This window comes from Gambusia affinis, linkage group LG07 (genome assembly GCF_019740435.1).
Source record: "Gambusia affinis linkage group LG07, SWU_Gaff_1.0, whole genome shotgun sequence".
In the NCBI taxonomy this organism is placed as follows: Eukaryota; Metazoa; Chordata; class Actinopteri; order Cyprinodontiformes; family Poeciliidae; genus Gambusia; species Gambusia affinis.
This window is the reverse complement of record NC_057874.1, coordinates 30,863,457-30,884,370: the sequence shown is the minus strand read 5'-3', so window position 1 is coordinate 30,884,370 and position 20,914 is coordinate 30,863,457. Positions and strand designations below refer to the sequence as shown.

Sequence of the window (20,914 nt, the reverse complement as noted above, 5' to 3'; positions counted from 1 at the left end):
GGCTGGTTTGATGGAATCATTATTGATTATCGACCAGTAAATCTGTAGCGCTTGATCATTAATCTCATTAATCATCATGGGAAGATCTTACTGCTGCTTCAACAATAATTCCAGAAGCAAAGGCGTGAACCGGATCCGTCCCACCCAGAACCAGAGGTTGGCCGTCTGGGACAAGGTTGGTGTGTTTTGCTGCAGGAGTTTCACACTCTACTGTTGCAAACAGAGATTTCACCACAGCCATGTTGCAGCAACAGAGCATCCTGCAGCGTTTTCATCACCTGCAGGCAGACGGACACTGAGGATCATATTAAAATCTGTATCTGTCTGCATATTGAAAATATTTCTAGATCGAGTGTCAGTGACAGTATGCCCAATCTATTCAGTCTAATTCTATGCTTTGTTCTTTGAGCAACATCATGATTTATTATGTATTTTACATTATATTTAGAATTTCTAATTGCACTTGTTGAACTATTTGATAGAAGGTTTGTTGCAGTTTATTTTTGCATTTGCTGTTCTGCTCCTAAATGCACCATCTGAACAAATGAAAGTTGTTTTTAGATGTTTGCTTGCTTGTGAAACTGTCGGTGTGTTGAAGTGTACTCTACTAGTGCAGTTATAAAATAAGTTTGTAATACAGTACATTGGTATTTGTATAACATAAATGTACCGAAAGAAAATTTCCGTTCTAGGAACTTTTCTGAGGTCATCAAATGGATCTATTGACTGAATTGTTTCAACTTTTAAAATGTGTTTAGAAACTAAAATATGAAAAAATGAAGAACCAGAGTATCAGTGTGAAGACGTGACTGAACCAGTGACTGGAGCTTCACGCTAGGCTAACAGGTTTCATGCTAGCTGTTTAGAGAGCTTCATGCTAGGCTAGCAAGTTTTATACTAGACTAATAGTTTATGTGCTAGGCTAGCAGGTTTCATGCTACGTGTCTAGAGATTTCTGAGCATTTAGTGAATTTTTAGGTAAATCCAGCAGCTGAAGCTCCTTCAGATCTTCATCTTTTAAAGAGGATGGATGTTTCTGTGCTGTGCTCCAGACTCGCTCTCCTTTTCTCAGCGCTCTAACTTTAATCGGCTGTTTGTCACCTCATGGAGCTGCTACCGTTAACATGTTAATTATGGGTGCAGAGAGGTGCTGACGGCTGCTGTGAACGTCTGACGGGTTTGTGGTTCTAGTTCTCACTGCAGCTCCTCTCCAGCATGGAGACACATTTCCTGAAATGAAGCTTGTTGATGTCTATGTGAAGATGGAAAACGACCCATTTTCTGCTGCGTCTGTCTCATCATCCTGAGCTCTTCAGGCTCATTCAGAGGTCAGAGGTCAGAAGCAGCTGAATAGAAAAACTGACAGAGTTCACAGCTGTTCATTATTTTGAACATCTCATCTTGCTGTATCCTGTTAAAGAAGAAATATTGGATCTTCTGAAGATGTTTCTGTCTGGGTTTAAACCGCCTCTAACTGAGAAGTTATTTATTATTAAAACCAGTTTTCAGATTTTGGCTTTCAGTTTGTATTAAAGATAAAAACATCTTCAGTTCTTGCATGCAGTGAAGATGTTCTCTGATTGGTGCAGCATCTCCTCTAACTGTAGAAGACCTTCTCACATCACTGACCTTAGAGCTGCCGCCATGTTGGAACCCAGAGGAACCAACCAGACTGGACCTGGTTCCTACTGCGGTTCTGTTGGCCCAGAGGACACGAGACAGTAGTGGTCCGGTCTAACAGACAGGAGGACTATTATCCTTTAAAGGGGTGGTACTATGTAAAATCTAGTTGTTGAACTTTGCATCATGTTATAATGTTGCTTTGATTCTTTCATGCATGTTTGAGAATCCTTTGATCTCTATGGCAACCAGTCAGCTGTGTAAAATCCACTCAACTCCTTCCGACTAGCCAGCAACAATCAGCAAACACTTGATGGAGCTGCTGAGCTCATTATAGGAGCTACTTCTTAAAGTAACGCTGATAAAAACGTTGTTAAAGGGTTAATAGAGGAGCCATGTTGTGACCACTTCCTGAATGCGTAGTTTCAAAAACAGCAGGAGCTTCTTAAAGAGACAGAGGCCCTGTTTTAAGGTGTTACATTGTGAAGTCAAATTTCTACTTTCAAACTTTCTAACAACCTAAGGCAACACAGTTGTGTTATAAAATGATTCTATGTGTCTGGAAAACACATAATTCTGCCACTTTAACGCCTTCAGGACAGAGTCTGGGATCCTCTATCTGTCTGTGTGTATTTTTAGTCGGGCAGCTTACTGGGCATTCCTGTGCAGCATGTTAACAGCTGATAAAGAGAGAGAGGAGCAGAGATTAGAGACGGACTGGAGTCCATCTGCATGTTCATTCTAATGATTTTTAAATCAGAGTTCTGCTGTGGGATCCTCCACCCGTCCTGGTGATGGAGCCAACAGGAACCCGGGTGGTTTCCTCTGGTCGGGTTCACTTCCTGCTCCTGTGGCAGCCAGCAGGTGTTTGTGGTTTGGGTCGAATTTAACTTCCTGGTTCCGTTCCTCAGACTGAGGTTCATGCTGGCGCATAACCAGATATGGCTCAGACAGAAATAGGCTGGACTCTGGTTACCTTCCATGGTTTAGTTTTTACAGAAATGGGTCGTAGCAGGACAGATGTTCTGCTGGAAACCCGTTGGTTCTGGTTCTGGCTTCTGGTCTGAACCGAACCGCGAGGAGAACCATCGTGTTTCTTTTCTCTCCAGACCTCTCTAGCTGCTAATGCTAATGCTAATGCTAATGCTAGGTAAACTAACTGCTAACAAGATGTGGGCTGGGCTCAGAAGGTCAGCTTAACGTACCAGCCTGGACCATCAGAACCGGACCTAATGGTCCTTTTACACTCAGAACAACTGATGCTGAGACACAACTTCCTTCAGACCTTCACAATAAGAGCTGAAACCTACATGCTGGGCTGAAGTTAATTCAAACATCTGGCAGCTTCTTTTCTTTCAAGATCTGATTTGGTTCTGATCCAACGGGCTTCAGTGCGACTGTAAATCTAACTGACTCAGCATGATACTGTCGCCGCCTGGTTCTCCTCTGGTTGGACCCGCGGTCGCTTTCTACTGTAGTCTACATGGAACTCAGCTGCAGTCCGACCCACTTTGGTTCTGGTCCGGAAAGTTCTGATGGTAGTCATGTGACTGGGTCATGTGTTCTGTATAAACCGTCATGGTGCTGCTGAGTCACTTCTTTATTCAGAACAATTTTACTATTTGAGATGCAGATAATCTGATCAGCTGATCCAATCAGAACTTTTTAAGTCCATTCTGATGAGCGACTCCAGTCTCTGCTGGGTGTTTGGGCTGTGTTGGGTCGGGTTCTGGATTTTGGACGGGGAGTACTTTCTATGTGGAGTGTGTACTTATTAAATATCTGCTGCTGGGGGCTCAGGTTGTTCTGATACAGAGAAAACTTACAATAAAGTCCAGATGTTACAGTAAAGGACATTAAAGAGTCTCCAGGTTCTACTGGTACCGGGTTCCTCAGGGTTCTACTGGTACCGGGTTCCTCAGGGTTCTACTGGTACCGGGTTCCTCAGGGTTCTACTGGTTGTGTCGAATGCTGCACGGAGGAGCTCTGCTTGGTAAATAGAGAGTCTAAAGACTGGATCTTTATTTCTGCTGCAGAATCTTGAATGCATTGATCAATGTTCCAGTAATAATTCTGGTTCTGGTTTGGTTCACCATCCTGTCCAGATCTTCATGACGTTTCTGCCACGTTTTCACTGTGAAACGTGAGTCTGTGTGTGTTTGTGCCGCTGGGCTCTTCTTGTGATCATCTGGCTGGGAAGAGTCAGGAGACAAGCCGGTCGGGTCGGGTCGGGTCGGGTCGGTTCGCCCCCTGCTGACACTCGGTTCTGGTTCCTGTTCAGATCGCCAACGCTGCACAGACTCCCTGTCACAGTTTGTTTCTAGCTTCCTGTCAGCTTGTTGTCATGGTGACCGCAGGTGCAGCCGGCAGGAACTCTGCTGCTGGCGGCTCCGGGCCCCTCCAGGTCCAGGTCCAGGTCCAGGTCCAGGTCCAGGTCCAGGTCCTGTAGAACAGACAGTGCAGTGGGAATGAGTCAGAGGAATGCAGTGTTTGTGTTGCAGTCGGGGCGTGGCTGTGTTTGGACACTGTGACCGAGTCCAATCAGGACGCAGTCATCCATCAGCGCCGACGCCGGTTCTGATCCAAACGCTCAGTTGCAGAAGAGGCTCCGGGACGGGAGGATAGAGGAAGATGAACCGGAGCCGCTGGTAGGAAATGTTCCACCTCCTCTGGTTTGGTCCGGTCTGGTGTTCTGGCCCGGTCTGGTGTTCTGGTCCGGTCCGGTCTTGTGTTCTGGTCCGGTCCGGTCTCACTGGGACAGATCAGCAGCCCAGAGAAACTCAAGAGGCTCAGAGTTGAACAGGAAAAACAGAACAGGGTGTGTTTCACTCTCTGTTAGTATGAGTGTATGGAACATTTCCCACTGTGTGTGTGTGTGTGTGTGTGTGTGTGTGTGTGTGTGTGTTTTTAAGTGTGTGTGTTTGGTCTTGTTTCTGCTTTCAGAAGTTTCAGGACGTGATTCTGTTTGTGAATCTCAGCTGTTTTGGTTTCTATCTGCAGAGTTGCTGTTTTTCTCCTGAACTCGGTTTTCATTTTCATCCAAACCCAAACACCTCTAATCACTTCCTCCTGAACTTTCTGCATGTTTCTACTTTTTCTCTGACGTCTCCCTCTCATCAATTTCTGGTTTCCTAACTCATCACCAGGGAGAAACTATAGAAATAACGTCATTTTCACACGTTGAGCCCTTTCTCTACTTTTGGCCTTTTCACCAAATTAAATATTTTACTTGTTCTTGTGAAGTTCATCCATTTAACACAGATGTTGAATTTATTCAAATAAAAGTTTTCAGAACAGCCAAGTAAATTAGAATTTTTCTGGAAAAACAATTTAGAGGTAGCTAAAAAATGAGCATCTTAGCCTCAGTGTGGCCAGCAGTAGTTGCCATGACGAGCTGATGATGCTGATTCCTTCCTGACGGCTCGTCTGACTGGAAGCTGCGGATCAGGAACATGACTGCTGGATAATTCAGATCATGACTTGTTTTCGTTCTGCCGCTCAGCTGATCACGTTGGAGAACTTCCACTAGTCCCACTAGTCCCACTAGTCCCACTAGTTCCACTAGTCCCACTAGTTCCACTAGTTCCACTAGTCCCACTAGTTCCACTAGTTCCAGATGCAGAACGCTGCGATGTGAATCTGAATCGATTATTGCAGTAACATGACCTGCTGCCTGTCTGCTGTTGGAAATTGATCATGAATCGGTTCCAGTGTTTGGTTCCTCAGGAACCCGTTCTGTCTTCATTCTAAGCTAATTATTTACTTATTAATTTGACCTAAACTCTGCGCCCAGCGGCTTCCTGCAGCTCCATTGGTCCGGCTGTCAGAGAGACAAACATGTTTCCTTTGTCACCTTCGTAGATCGCATTCCTCCTGTGAATGCGCCTGTCACACAGCCTGCACCCCTCCCACTCAGTCATATCAATGGCAGCTTGTGTTTTGTGCGTTCACATGTTCTGCGCTCTCTGACACCAAACATTCCTGGGATTCAGGCTGACACATTGTCCCACTGGTCCTCAGCCCAACAAACAGCAGACTGTGAGGCTTTTTTTCCGCTCTGCTCTCAGTCACAAGATGCTCCACCAACAGTCATTGGAGCCTGAGTAATGTGCTGCTGAGGGTGTGAGGGTCACTTCACTGCTGATGAGGAGGAGAATCAGAGCAGCTGGTTGGGATTACCAGGATCTGGGTGGAGGATTTCAAACTTTATTTAGTTTCAAAATTCAAACACAGAATTCCTCTTGGAGCTTCTGTTCTTCCCCCTCAAACAAGAAAATGGTTCAGGAATATGAAAAAGCAGCAACTCAGACAGAAAATGACTCTGTATGTGATGAAGACTCTTAGTTTGCTCATTTTTACCAATTTCCAGTTCTGCCTTTTGCTGAGCCAAAACCTAAGAATGAGAAAACTTTATGGCTTAAACAACCTGATTAATTATGATGAATGGAAATAATCAACTCATTTAGGGACAAATGTAATCATTAACTGAAATAAACAGATTTCAGTTTGATGAAAGAACAACAGTCTGAGCAGTAATTTAGCCAAAATCATACAAAAATCTAAATATTTTCCACTAAAGATGAAAAATCTTCTTTGTTTTCTGTTTTACCCAGAAGTCCTTTAGTGGCAGCTTTAGCTTCACCTGGTTCACATTCTGTGAAATAAATTTCCTATTAATCACCTTTTGCATCCAGTTATTAATCAGCTAATCAATAAATAATGATCAGATCTGCCTACACTTTCAGTACACATGCTGTTAGAAGGATTTCATCCTTTGCTGGAGATGATCCAGTCCTCACTGAATGACTGTTTGACTAATATTCTATAAAATAATCTTGAGTGGTTAAATAAAAAATCTTCAGAATTTGCTGATTAATTATTTTGAAAAAAGAATGCCTTCTTGCTTTGCATCTAAATTATTCTAGTGTTTCCTTTAATGATTATTCAAATACTTTCACTTTTGTTTTGTAGTACATTACATTTCACAGCTTTCATATTTAAACCATAAATAAATTATCTTACATTATCTACATTCTTTTTGATATATCAAGCTTTAGTTTGATATAATGAGCCGTCCCATTCTGTCATCAAATGAGTCTGAGTTAGTTTCATTTTGTTTTTTCAAAAAGTGAGTGAAGTTTAATGATAAATATCACAGTCATGGCATCTGAAAAACTAAAGCCAGAAAGTATTTCTGATCACATGAGGCAGCCTGATATAGAGGAGCAGTCAGCAGCTGCAGCTTAATATTTATTCATAAATCACACCCTGACTGTGTTGCTATGCAGGCTTAGTTATTTAATAAACATTGTTTTCTGATCATAATGTAGCTCTTGTACTGGATAAGGAAGCATGTAATGCATTTAAAATAAACTTGGTGAGGAACACAATGTTGTTTTCACAAATTGAAGAATCAGAAAAGGTGAAGAGGAATCTAAGAACTGAAATATGTTAATATATGGATGATTAGGACTCAACCAGAACCAGAACTGTTCTGTCTGGTCAGGAATGTCAGAGAATATTAGATTATCATAAATGTCACATGAATGGAGGTTTACAAGCCTGAACTTTGTGGCTGAAAGAGTTTTCACTGTATTAACTATACAGTGATATGTAATAAACTACAATATATGTCCCGTTTATTGATTATTTTTAAAATGGAAACCTTTATTCTGGTGTTAAACATACTTTTATTACTAAGTCCTTTGAAAAAAAATCTATTTTTTATTGTTCTAATGTAATATTCCCATTTTAAATGTGGAGTTTTGATTGGCTGTTAGTAGAAAATCATCATAATTAAGAGACCAGGCTGTTTAATCTGTAGAATGTTACTGAGATTAATGAACTTTATTAAACGGGCTTGTAGATGTTTAGTATGAGAGTGAAGAGAGATCTGATGTGTTTACATCCAGGTTTACTGGTTCTGATGGTTGGGAGGTGTTTGCTCCATCACCAGTCTGGAGTCAGAAACCGTTCTCACAGAAATCTAACTGCGGTCTCCTTTCACTTAGGGACGCACCCATCCACTTTTTAACTACAGATATCTGAGGTTGTGGTATTGGAGAAAATACTCCTGAACTTCCAAATGTATTTAGTAACTCTGTACCAGTACAGTACACTTACACACTCCAATATAAAAGCTTGGCATAAAATCAACCCAACTTTAATTAGTTCAGTCTGTGCAATTAAGGGTAAAAGAGCCGATGTAAAATAAATAAGACTGAAAGAAAAAGTTGGTCAAACATCTAAAACCAAACTGCATCTAACTTTCTTTCAAATGGTTCATAAAGTGCAATTAAGAAAATTATCATCTTAAATATAATATAAATAAAGCATGACAGTGCTCTGAGCACAAAGTATAGAATTAGACTGGATAGATCTGGCACATTGTCACCAATACCCAATCTAGAATTTTTTTTACAAATATTAATATTGGAATGGTCTCTCATCTCTACTTTAATCAGTAGAATGAACGACCACAAGGAGAAAAAAATGGATCCCAAGAAAAAAAGTCACAACTGAGCCTGAAGGCCCAGCAGGCCAGCTAGCACCAGCTAGCAAACCAGCCTTGCTAGCACCAGCTAGCAAACCAGCCTTGCTAGCACCAGCTAGCAAACCAGCCTTGCTAGCACCAGCTAGCAAACCAGCCTTGCTAGCACCAGCTAGCAAACCAGCCTTGCTAGCACCAGCTAGCAAACCAGCCTTGCTAGCACCAGCTAGCAAACCAGCCTTGCTAGCACCAGCTAGCAAACCAGCCTTGCTAGCACCAGCTAGCAAACCAGCCTTGCTAGCTGGTTTCTTCACATTTGCCTCTGTCGCTGGTTCCTACGAGCTCCAAGTGTGTTTAGTTGTTGTGGAGCGCTGATGTCTGGACCAGGTCAGACAAACCCTGGCTTTGGGACGTGGGATTGTCGTCTGCAGTCCGGTTGGTCTTCTGCTGGTCAGCTAGCTGTGTAGCTTTAGCTCCAACTGATTTCTGCTCTAACATTTCCTCTGATAAGCAACAGAAACAGAAACTGCCTCCATAACAGGGAGCTCTCCAGATCTCCCAGTGCTCCAATTGCAGGTCTCCACAGTGTGTTACCTATCTAATGTGTGTGTTGCACGTCTAATTATAGCTGGCTGTGATTCGTTCCCTGTAACGTAACCAGAGAGACGGCTACAACCAGACAGTTGGGTATCAGTAATAACTGATAATCAGCTGGATTAGCATTGACAGCAGAAGTCTGTTTGGATGTGGAGCGGTGGGGTTGGATGTGATGCATTCACTGACTCAGACAGCTTTCATCAACTCATAATTATCATTTTCAGACATTTTTACTTCCAGATTTACCGTCTGGCTTCTTCTGCTGCAGAATTATGACACACGTCTCACCTCAACAACATAAAAGTCACTTTTATTGGAAACTATTGGATCTGATTTAGTTCTACATATGGACATGGCACACAAAAATAATTAACTAGAATGTATTTATTTATTTATTTGGGTAAAGTTCAGTTATGAAACAGGAGAAAACTTTTTTGGACATTTGGTCAGAAGCCGTCTGCTGTGAAACAGAATAACATGTTTGACTCGTGTTTCAGCCTCAAACCACAGCATGGATCCATGAAGCAGAATTAGAACCTGGAGGGAAAATAATGCAGCATTATTCAGTCGGTCCAATCCAGCCGGTTCTGCTGGTTCTGCAGGTTCTGCAGGGTGCAGCAGAGGTCACAGGTGTGCGCCCAGTCTGCCTTTCCTTAACAAACTGGTGACCTGGTTGGTCCAGATGGAGGCCGCTCTAGGGCCCAGTTCGTTTAATCACAGTTCAGTTTGGTTCTTTGGTTCCTCCTGAAAACACCAGGAGATTCTGATCCGGACGGGTCTGCTGACTCATCGTTTTCCCACAGGAACTCCTCCAGGTGGTGGTGATGAGTCAGCAGGCGGTGTCTGCAGCCAACAGGTTCAGATGAGAGCAGAACCTCCTGGGGATCAAGTTAAACCCTGAACCGGATCCAACATAACCAGAACCTTCTGGATCCGATGGAACGCTTCAGTTGGAGAAAAAGTGAAAGTTGATTCTGGAGTTTCTGTGTTGAAACTCATCAACCAGGATCATGTAGTAAATAATAACCAGGTCAAGGTTCAGTAATAATCCTAATAATCATAATAATAATCTGGACCTTTTGTTCGTTTTCTTTCTGTTCTTCCGTCTGGGAACCAGCGGGTCGGACATCCAACAGAGATTAAAACCGGTTCTGATCACAGAATCCTGGTCGCCTCAGCTAAATGGGTCTCCATAGCAACAGAGAAATCGATGGTTTTATTGTTTGAAAGTGATGGATCAGAACATGTGAAAAAGGAGTAAAATTGTAAAAAAAAATATTTAAACAAACATGAATTAGTAGAGACAAATAAAATAAATGGGAGAAATGTTTTTGCTGCTCCAGGTTCCTGTTTTTCCTGATCTGGCGCTCAAAGCGGTTCTTATTAAAGCTGCAGAACTTAGCAGCAGTCAGCATGTTGTAGAAAACTGGCAGTAAATGTTAACCCTTATTAATCCCTTCATTCGAGCTCTCTGAAGTTATTTATGGAGACAGTTGATGTTTAGAGCAGCGTAAAGAAGTGAAGAGCTGCTCCAGTCTCAGGATGTTTCTCTCTGATAGTCACACAGATTCAGTTAAAAACTTTATCATTTGTTCCATCTCCAGCTGAAGTGGTTCTCTTTCTGTCTGCTCTGAGTCAAACCAACCTAACCCTTTGAGCAACCTGTTCTCCCCCTCGCCTGTGGGGGCGCTGCACCAAGAACCACTGAAGGAAACGACACACTGAGCACAACGAAATGTAAACAGAAATGGAGTGGCTTCAGATTTTAGCTGTTGGAGGGTTTCTGTCTGAAGACCACGAGACATTTCTCCTGGTAGTGCTAGGCTAACGCGTTTGTCTTGGTTGTTTTTACCCAGAATTCCCTGGTCCTGCTTTGGTTGGTTGGCATTGACCTTTGCATTCATTAAGCAGCCTGACTGAGTCCAGCTGCTGATGAAAACATGTTACACCTGATGGTGATGGTGATGATGATGACAGGTATTTGTCCGCCAAGATTCAACCTCAAACTCCTGGTTGGCTCAAAGGCAGCAGCAGGTTCTCTGCAGCTGATTCTGGTTTGGGTTCTACAGGTGGTTCTGGTTCTGGTTGTGGTTCTGGTTCTGGTTGTGGTTGAAGGGGAACCTGGAGGAAAAGCTCTAATCTCATCTTCATTGCTCTGTGTTGGTTCTTCAAGTCGGTTCTGTTCAGACTAGCAGACCTTATTTATTCATTCACGCCGTCCAGCAGTTATTAGACTTCCTGGAGAACCTTTGACCTCTGGCCTGTTGCAATAAGCAACAAATCAATCAATCATGTGATAAATTATAAGGGTTCAATAATCTGTTTTCTCTTTCTAAACTGGATGATTAAACTCTTCAGTCTGGTGTTTTGGACCCAACTCGTCCGCTTTTGAAGAAAAGTTTTGTTTACAGAAACTTCATAATTATTTTATTTGTTGTTTCTGTTGTTTTGCTTATTTATTTATTTTGGAAATTTAAAATGTCTTCCAGTTTTAAAAATCAGATGGGTAACGCAGTTAGGACCACATGTCCAAGCAGCCGGGATAATTAGTAAAAATCCGAGCCGAGTCCAGTCAGGTCTCTGATGTGAATAACTGCAGGGTCCAGGCTGAACGCAGCACAACGCAGCACATCTGCATCCTGTCAGGTGGACGAGTCGTCTCTGCAGCTGAGCTTCATCAGACTGAAGAGCTGCAGGTTGGCTCAGAGCGTGCTCTGAATGCAGAAAGCTGCAGCTGTGTGTGTGTGTGTGTGTGTGTGTTGCACGGCGAGCCTGCTCCTCTTCGTCATCTCTCTGCAGTGTGGGGATTTCCTCCTTCCTCTCAGGTCATGTGACTGCAGATGTGGGTGTGGTCTCCTGCATTCCTGCTGCCTCCTCCGCCCCAGGAACTGGAAAGTGTGTGTGTGGCATGCTGCAACACACTCCCTCTCTCTCACACTCGCACACACATTTGTCTTGGCCAATCCCGCTGTGCAGCCACTCTCTGCATGAGGAAACGTCTGCATGGAGTCACAGGGGGACGGAGTGTGTGTGTGAGTGTGTGTTTGGCTCTGATGCAGGAAGAGAAGTTCCTCTTCAAGTGGAGAGTGTTACCAGAGTTTTCATTGTGTGTGTGTTGAGAAGGGTGGTGCAGGCTGCTCCTTTAGTATGCAGAGCAGGTGTGTCTGCAGAGGCTCAGAGCAGGGAGGAAGGAAAGGAGGGGGAGGAAGAGGAGGGGGCACGAAGAAGAGGAAGATCAGGACCAGACTGTTGTGATTTCTGTCAGTCCAACTTAGAAAACACAATCTTTTCATTCAGAATCATAAAATACGACAGTTTGGATGTTTTTAACAGGTAGCAGTAAAGCCCCACCCCCTTTTTGCCAGATCCCACCTGATTGGCTGAAAGAAGCTGCTCTCTGTTGCTGACAGAGCAACTTTAAGAAAATAGTCTGAATGATTTCTGTTCGTAAACCTTAACCTGCTTACAGATTTCTGATCTCAATGTGACATCCCTGTTTGCCCTTTGACCTTAAAGATTAAACACAACAAACCTGCTGGTGCCAAGCTTTATGATCTATGACAGAAGCCGCTCTAAGAACATAAGAAATATGAAACATTTCCTCTCGTTTCTCCAGTTGTGAGCGTACATGAGTGATTTGCATCAGGAACATGGCAGTCAATGTAAAACAGCTTAGCAACTGTTAGCTGCTTAGCGTGGAGCTACTTTAGCTAAAGCTAAGACCTGAGTGTGAATACATTAGAGAATGCAGGTTCTTACCTGTCTGAAAGCTAACCACTAATGAATTCAGCCTTCCTGTTATCTGCTGAATGTCCTGCTCTCTCTCGCTTGCCAGCAGCCTGAACAAAGTGCTGAGTCAGCTCTAAACCTGAACCTTGTCATGTTCACAGTGAGGTCGCTGGTGCGTTCACAGATTCCCATAACGTGGGATTTTTATTTTTCCAACCGATCATCCTGTTCCCATCAGCAGCTGATGGGAACAGGATGGGAACGGGATGGGAACAGGATGGGAACGGGATGGGAACGGGACGTTGCAGTGACGCCACTCTGCAACGTCTCTATACTACGCAAACTGATGCTCAGGCTCACTGATTCTGGGTAGAATGCCTGAGTTTCTAATATTAGAGGATTATTAATATATAATAACTGGGGAAGGGTCCACAGTTTCTCCGTTGCCAAGGAAACTAAAAGTTTCCCAGAATCCCCCTGCTGCCTTGCCTCTTTCCTGGGACCCAGATCATCAGGAACGGATCAGCTCCTCTGATATGAACCTGTTCTCAGTAGACGTCCACAGTTCGGCGGTTGTCTTCTAACACTTTCTGTGTCTGTTCAACCTCTCAGTGTCTCTAAGCTAGCCTGATGTAGCACAGGAAGCTCCTCCCCCTTGCTGCTGATGTAATGACCTTGTCCCTGTGACACGTCTCTCATTGTCCTCTGATCTGCTGTCTGTTTGTATTTGTAGATCCAGATGATGCAGTGTTGCTTTCTGCTTTGTAGTCCATCAGGAATGACTGGGTGTGTCCCTCAGGGCGCCACCTTTGGACTGACGTGTGTGTGTGTGTGTGTGTGTGTGTGTGGATATATAGACGGTGCTGCGACTCGGACTGACTTGGAGGCGACTTATTAGTGTAATGAGTTCAAACATCTCTGGTGGAAATAAAATCCTTACCAACGGGAAGAAGAAGTGAAACTAGCCAGCATGGGGACGGTCTGTCACTAGTCCACTGTTGTTGGTGTTTCCGTGGCAACCAAAACGGCCAATTCAGCAGAGAAATGACTCAAATATGTTTTTATCATTACAGCAGGAAAAAAACTCAATATTGCTTTGATGCATTTAAAGTCAGAAAGACTGGATGGATAATTGGAGTAGTGATAAATATGATGAAACTTGTTTGCCCTTTGACCTCAGAGCGGAGGGAAAGGTTCTGGTCCAGTTTGTTCTTTATTACAAATATTTTTAAAAACTGGCTTTTCTTCCAGTCATTTGTTCTGAGTTGACCTGAATTCAGTAGAAAATAAAAAAAACACAAACAATATGGCGGCTCTGTGCGCGCTGACGTCACACTGAACTCTGGAAACCCAACAAAGGGTTTTCCGGGTTTTCTGGAGGATCTGATTGGATGGTTCTGGGTCTGTAATGAGTTCTGATCTCTGCTGCTGTTTGGGTTTCTAAACCTGTTCCTGTTTCCCTGCAGAGTGGCAACATGTTTACTTCCTGGTTTCCATGGTGATCAGAGGGAGCATGCTCGTGCACGCCCGGATCTAAGATCAGCGTTCGTCTCCAGCAGCCGCCTCCAGAGGGGAGAAGAATTAGCGGTCCAGAACTACGACCCGCCAGAACCGACCGCACCCAGAACCCGTCAGCCAGCCCGGACAGAGGAGGAGCGCCAGCGGCATCGACATGGCCAACAACACAGCCGACCACCCTCCGGGGAACTCGGTGGCTGAGGGCGGCCATGACGGCGGCCATGACGGCGGCCATGACAGCGACTTCGGAATTAACATGCAGGAGCTGAAGGACCTGATGGAGCTGCGGAGCGCTGAGGCTGTCGGAAAGATCCAGGACGGTCACGGAGACGTGCAGAACATCTGCCGCAAGCTCAAGACCTCGCCCATCGAAGGTAGGAACCAGAACCAGAACCGGCTCTGTGGGCTGGGTCCAGAGGCTGGACTGGAACCCGTGGTCTGAGACTCAAGTCCTGGTTCCAGTTTCTGTCTGATGTGATGAAACAGGAAGCTGAACCATTTTGACTCCAGACTGGTTCACTGGGAAAGTAGAACTTGATTATTATGGGATATTAGTGTCTCCTAGCAACAAGTAGCTTCATAATAAAACAGATTATTATGGGATATTGGCATATCATAGCAACCAGTAGCTTCTTGATCATTTCAGAACCAAATAAACTGACCTTTGACCTCTCCTGTAACTCTGCAGAGGAGTAGAACCCGGGTTGGTTCTGATTGGTCCTCTTTGTTCTGGACGTGGGCCGGTTCTGCATGTGGGTGGTTCTGCTGGTAGGTGATGACAGAACTGGACCTGGAGAGCAGCACCATTCTGCTGACCTGCAGGTCCGGTTTAACAACCAGGAGAACCACGTATGGTTCTGGTTCAGAAACGGATCGGTACCGGCTCACCAAGCTCCCAGATGTTATGACATGTTCCGAGGAAATGAACCCAACCGCAGAACACCGGGTTGTGTCAGAGTAGAAAATGGCCGACGTTTGCTGTTTACTCCTCCCTCCTTCAGCTTTGATCCCTCCGTGTGTGTGTGTGTGTGTGTGCGTGTGTGTGTGTGTGTGTGTGTGTGTGTGTGTGTGTTTCCATGGGTCCATTCCAGGATTGAAATTAGTTCCAGCTCGTTCCCCTAATGGCTCCACCGATCATTGCTCTGCTCCATTTAGTAATCAGAGGATGTCAAAGTTACTCCTTAATGACAGAAGCTTCATTAGATTCGCTTTACTGATACTGGAGGGGGCGGGGCTTAAGGTTCAGGACCAACGAAACCGGGTCAGAACGGATCATCTGCTCCTACTGGTAGGAAACTTCACTCGGGGAAGGTGTTGGGGTTGAATCTGACCTCTGACCTCCCCAGTTATCCTTACAGCTGCTTTTCACTGTTTCTTTTGATTCAGTCAGAAGAATCTTTACATTAGCAGAGCTGCCAGGAGTATGAATAATTATGGACCTAACCTTTGACCTCCTTTATGAATGGCCTTGATGACTCGGTTCCTGCTTCATAGTGGCCATCATCAGAGCTGCAGGGGATTTTTAACAAGTTGCTGCAACAGAATTAAATGTTTATAACATTTAATCACTTAAATGTTATAAAACCACAATATTATGAAGGCTGTTTTGATTTAGGTTTAATGTCAGGATGAAGAGCATCTGCAGAAATAGTCAGATTTTCATTATTTTTTTGTTTTTAGAATACAAAAGCATATTTAAACATCGCTGAATCTAAAAGTGAAATATCAGATTAGATGAACTTGGGAGCTGCAGAAGTCTCTGGTCTGGTCGGTGTCCCTGGTTGGACCGCCATGTCCCCTCAGAGAGCCTGGTTCTGACCCACTTTGGGTCCGGGTTCTGCCTGTGAGCCCGCTCTTTGTTGGACAGAACCTCCAGCATATTGAGAAACAGCCAGCAGGAATCATTTCATGGTGACAGGCTTTAAAGATGGCTTCTATAAATAAGCTGCTATTTTAGGACAAAGGAACACTGGCTGTGGTGTCACTCAGGTGAGAAGATGGCAGCTGGTTGCTATTGTCTCTGTTAGCAGCGCAGCTTTCATCTCAGCATGTCTGATCCAGGATGTCTGAAGCTGTCAGAGAAGAAGTTTCATCTTTCATCACAAACATCTGTAGATGTTTAACATGATGGAGAGCAAACATTTGGTTTAGAGCAGCAAATGCTCCAGATCCAGACATGTTGGCTGTTTTTTATAAACTCATAAGAGTTAGCATTGCCGTTAGCATCACAGTCAGCATGGACCTTACCAAGCTCTGCCCACAACCGACCCACGTGACCACAAGTCTCACAAACAAAGCCTGGCGGCGCCTTGTTTCTATGGAATGCATAGAAACAAGCTCGCATCTATGTTTCTAGCGGATTTTCACAATATAGTCAGTCAGTTATGGTAGATCTGAACTTTGACCTCAATATGAGAAGCTACAGACTGATAGGAGGAACCAAAGAGCTCTGGAAAGGTAAAGAAGCCATTTGTTTGTTAAAATTGTATTAAATCTATTTGTTTTATGTGATGTTTGTTGTGAATGATGTAAACTCACAAACAAACGAGGTAATTAGTCCAACGGTTAGCAACTACAGCGGCTGTAATGAGCCACAGCAAAGGTAAACAAAGGTAAAATAACCCAAACAGGTAATCAACTCAAAACCACTCCTACCTTTTTACTCTCTCTTTGTAGTTTAAACACACCTGTTACCATGGCAACCGCCTGCGCCCCGCAAGATGAGTAAAGATTACGTTAAAAACAAAACATTCAGTCCGTTACCATATCAAGTTTATTTGTGGATTATTAATCGTTGGTTCCCTGAACACAGCGATGGTTGATTGACCAGCTGTACTTGGTGCTAGAGAGGCTAACAGGAGGAACAGTTTAGTCCAAAACCTTTTCTGCTAAAATCAAATCTTCAGTGTGAGTCAGATACACGTTGCATATTGATCTGTTTAGCTAACATAAGACTGTAGCAGACAGGCTACAAGGTGTACAAGTTGTATCAGTGCTGCTATTATGCTGTACTTAGCTAACAGGAAGCGGTTTGTGAGACGGCCAATCAGGTGACCACGTAGAAAGAGCATCAGCCAATGAAAAGCGGCCCTCTGGTAAGGTAAATTGAGGCGCTCCAGTATTGTTCAGGAAAAGAAACAAAAGTTCTTGTTTTTACACCAGAGAACAGCTTTAATAGGATGTTACAGGGAGTCTGGGGTTCTATAGAGAGGATACCAATAGTAAATGTCTTACATGTGACAGATGACTCTTCATCAAACTGTATTTGACCTCAATAAAAGAAAGGTAAAAAAATGATTCAACAATTAAAAACCAAGAATCCATTCAAGCTAAAATGATCCTTTATTTCAAAAACAAATTCAAAGGAGGAAACATAAGAGATGATTTATTTAAAATTACAAAATACCTTTAAGGAAAGCAATTTATGTTTAAATGTAACAAAATAAGTTGACGACTCGTTGCTGCAATGACTCATGGAAAAATAAAGCTGAGTAAAAAGGAATAAAGATTTCTTCTCAGAGATGAGTATTTTACAGGCATGGAAATTTCCTTAAGTAGTTAGTTCATAGTTGGCTATTGACCTTTGACCCCCTGGTTCCTGAGTGGGAGTTTCAGTGGCAGCAGAATTGATTCTGACCCAGTTATTGATTAAAAGTTCATCAAAATGTTGAGTTTTTTCCCTCACTAATAATTAGATTAAAAGTTTCTGAAAAATAGTTTCACCTTGTGGAAAATGCCAGAGATTTAAATTTCTGCAATATGAACAATTACATTAAAATGCATTTGAATGAGTCAGAAGCAGAAAAAACATTGTTTGCATTTTAACATTTCAATAAGCAAATGGAAGACTTTAAGAAAACCAAAACTATGCAAAAAATAAAAACAGCTAGAAACCCAGGATGGTTACAGAATGATAACCATCTATTCCAGCAGAAGTCGAAACATTTTCAGCTCATTTTTAATGTTTTGTCTTCTCTGACGTCACTGAAAGACAGAAACTGGAGCTCAGAGATGAAGGAGGAACCATTGTGTCTCTGTCTGGTTCTGACCCAATCGGTACTGGAACAGGAGAGGCCGACCCGGTAGTCGGACCAGTAACCCATCACTGTCTGGGATCCATTGTTTTCACCTCCGCTGCCGATATCTGATGTTTGATATCCACTGATGCCGATTCATTACAGAAAAACAGCTGCACTGACTTTAAATGTTTCTTTTTCTAAACACAAACATAAATGTAGTGAGTTAGTAATTTATTAAACTCTGGACCAGAACAGCTTGTTGAAACACACCAACAGCTTCATCAGCGTGGTCAAACATGTAAAAACAAGTTTGACTGGTTCAGTTAATTAGGAGAATAAAAGCCGATGTAACAAAGACTAAAACAGTAGTTTGACTAACTTGGTTAAATGGTAAAAAAAAAAACCTGAAACAAACCTTATCTCAAATGGTTCAGAAAGTGCAATTAGGAGTAATAAATATAATTTAGAGAAAATAAGTCATGACATCACTCAGAGCAGAAAGCATAGAATAATACAGAATAGATTCGCCCTCATGGATCAGGAACACTGATACCTGAGACGGATAATAATATCTGATCGGTGCATCTCTGGCTGCTGCAGCTTCAGCTCAGGGCTGAGATGTTGGTCTCCTGTGGGACACTGAGCAGCTGTCAGAACCAGAACCAGAACCTGCAGCAGGAACAGGAGCCAGAGGAGCTTGTGTGAAGCTGGTTGTGCTGCTCAGTGACAGCAGCTTTCAGCCTCAGATGATCAAACCGGCTCTGAACATCGATCAGCAACGCTCTGACAGCTGCTGGGATATTTTTAAAATCCGTCCTGGCAGCCTCATTACGTTCCCTTCAGACGGGAGCTGGACTGTCGGTGACGAACCCGATGCTGCTGAGCTGCTGCTGCAACATGAACGATTAAAAATGATGATAATCATCACCTGACCAGATTCACCTCCCACATCCTCTCTGGGTTCTGGTTCTGGTCCGTCACTACAGAACCGCTCAGATGGGCCAGAAACAGGCCGGTAATTAATCCCAGAAGTTATTGCAATAAATAATAACACTGGTGTTATGAGAGCCTTTTCAAGTAATGTTGTGGTAACGGCATAATAATGCAAGAACACGTTCTGAAAGATCAATAAACTTTCAATTCTATTAAAAATTTAACACTTAAGCATCCCAGATTAAAGAGAAAACAGAAACAATAAATAAAATACATTTTGAAGTCAATAAAGTATATTCTATTCTGTCCTTCAACACCAGACTAAAGACTTTTATTATTAAATTTTGCATAGTAAATAACATTTTGACTAAAAATAAAATCATGCAAACACTTCTAGTTTCAAGTCTTTAAGCTGCATTTATTTCAGCACCTGAAAAATCTGGGTGATGGTTGATCCTGCGTCAAAATGTGATAATCATATTAGCGCTCTTATCCAAGCCGTGCAAAGATAAAATCTTATCTTCCTCTGCCTGAATTTGAGAGATTTATCCACACATTTATTACATCTCTTTCAGATTATTGCAATTATTTGTATTTAGGGTTTGACCAGAGCGTTTTGGCAGCGATTGCAGAGGGTGAAAGACGCTGCAGCCCGTCTATCAGCCCCATTCTGCACACCTTTCTCTGGCTCCCTGTTTTAAGTTTTATTATCTGCCCTCCACCCAGAGCGCCGAGGTCAGACGACGAGCTTCTGTTGGCTAAAAGCAGGTTAGACTCTAGAGGTGACAGAGTTTTTTCTGTGGCAGCACCCAGACTGCAAGTTCAGACTGAAAACGCCTCATTGTTTCTAACACCAGGGACAAAAGGGGGAAAGAATGAGTACTTATTTTACTACCAATTTTATCTTATTTTTTATTTGTCATTTATCTATCTGCAATGTTTGTCTTATTCCAAGTGTAATATTTACACTAGAAACTAGACCAAAATTACTATTTTGTATTTTTGCTGTGTATTTATATAAAGGGCTTCACAATAACTTAAAAGTAACTTTTAGCATAGAGGGTTGTTTATGAAAAAGTTCTTGTTCTATTGTCAGATAAGTTAACTTATAACATGGGAAAAATGTTCTAAGTTAGATAATTTCCCAACGGAACTAGAACTTTTTCATCCATATTCAGGAATTATTCACTCAAAACAAGCCTCTATGTCTTGCTCAAAGTTACTGATAAGTTATTTTTGTCTTACTTCAAGTTCGCTAAGATATTTGCACTAAAAACTAGACCAAAAATACTTGGTAAGATATTGTGTTTTCCTGTGTAAACTTTGATTTGACCTGATCTGACCTGATGTAGACATGAGCTGGTTCCCAGACCCGGTTCCCTTCCAGACCCGGTACCAGGCCCGGCTCCCTGGGAAACTTTGAAACGAGGTTTAAAGTTAAAATTTATCTTCCATTTTCAGTTTATTCTCCTGCCAGAGCAGATTAGTTTGCAGCAGCTGGTTGCCTCTTAGAATATCGTAGCACCAACCCTTTCCCCACCTATTGCTGTGCACTGCCAGTCAGCTGTCTTAAAGGTTTCCCTGGACTATTTGGAAATGTTTCTGGTCCTGTAAAGCCGTCATAGTTCAGATCTGCAGCATTACGTCTGCGGTTCAGTCAGGAAGCTCAGAGGGCTGTTCAGTCGCAGACTGACTGACTGACTGACTGACTGACTGACTGACCAGCCTGCTCTGCTCTCACTGCAACGCCATATTCATATATAACCAGTCCTTCATGGTTTAGCTCAGGGGTGGGCTCTCCTGGTCCTGGTTGGCCGGAGGTCCTGGAGGTCCTGGAGGTCCTGGAGGTCCTGGAGGTCCTGGAGGTCTCCTGCAAGATGTTTCTCTACTTCAACACACCTGAGTCCAATCATGAAGTCGTCAGCAGGAGAACCCGACTGCACTGAGGAGGAGATCCAGCTGTTGGATTCAGGTTGTTGGACCAGAGAGACTCTAAGAGCTGCAGGAC

General features: G+C 43.2%; 1 protein-coding gene across 7 annotated transcripts in view; it reads left to right on the top strand.

Moving 5' to 3' along the window:
- LOC122833530 (plasma membrane calcium-transporting ATPase 2-like) overlaps nucleotides 1-20,914 on the top strand; it is a 63,431-nt gene that overhangs the window by 9,277 nt on the left and 33,240 nt on the right. For all 7 annotated transcript variants that reach the window (XM_044121172.1, XM_044121171.1, XM_044121176.1 and 4 more), the window contains exon 2: nucleotides 13,903-14,328. In XM_044121172.1, the coding sequence (XP_043977107.1) occupies nucleotides 14,109-14,328 (220 nt within the window). In that variant the 5' untranslated portion in view covers nucleotides 13,903-14,108. The remainder of the gene's footprint in view (nucleotides 1-13,902; nucleotides 14,329-20,914) is intronic.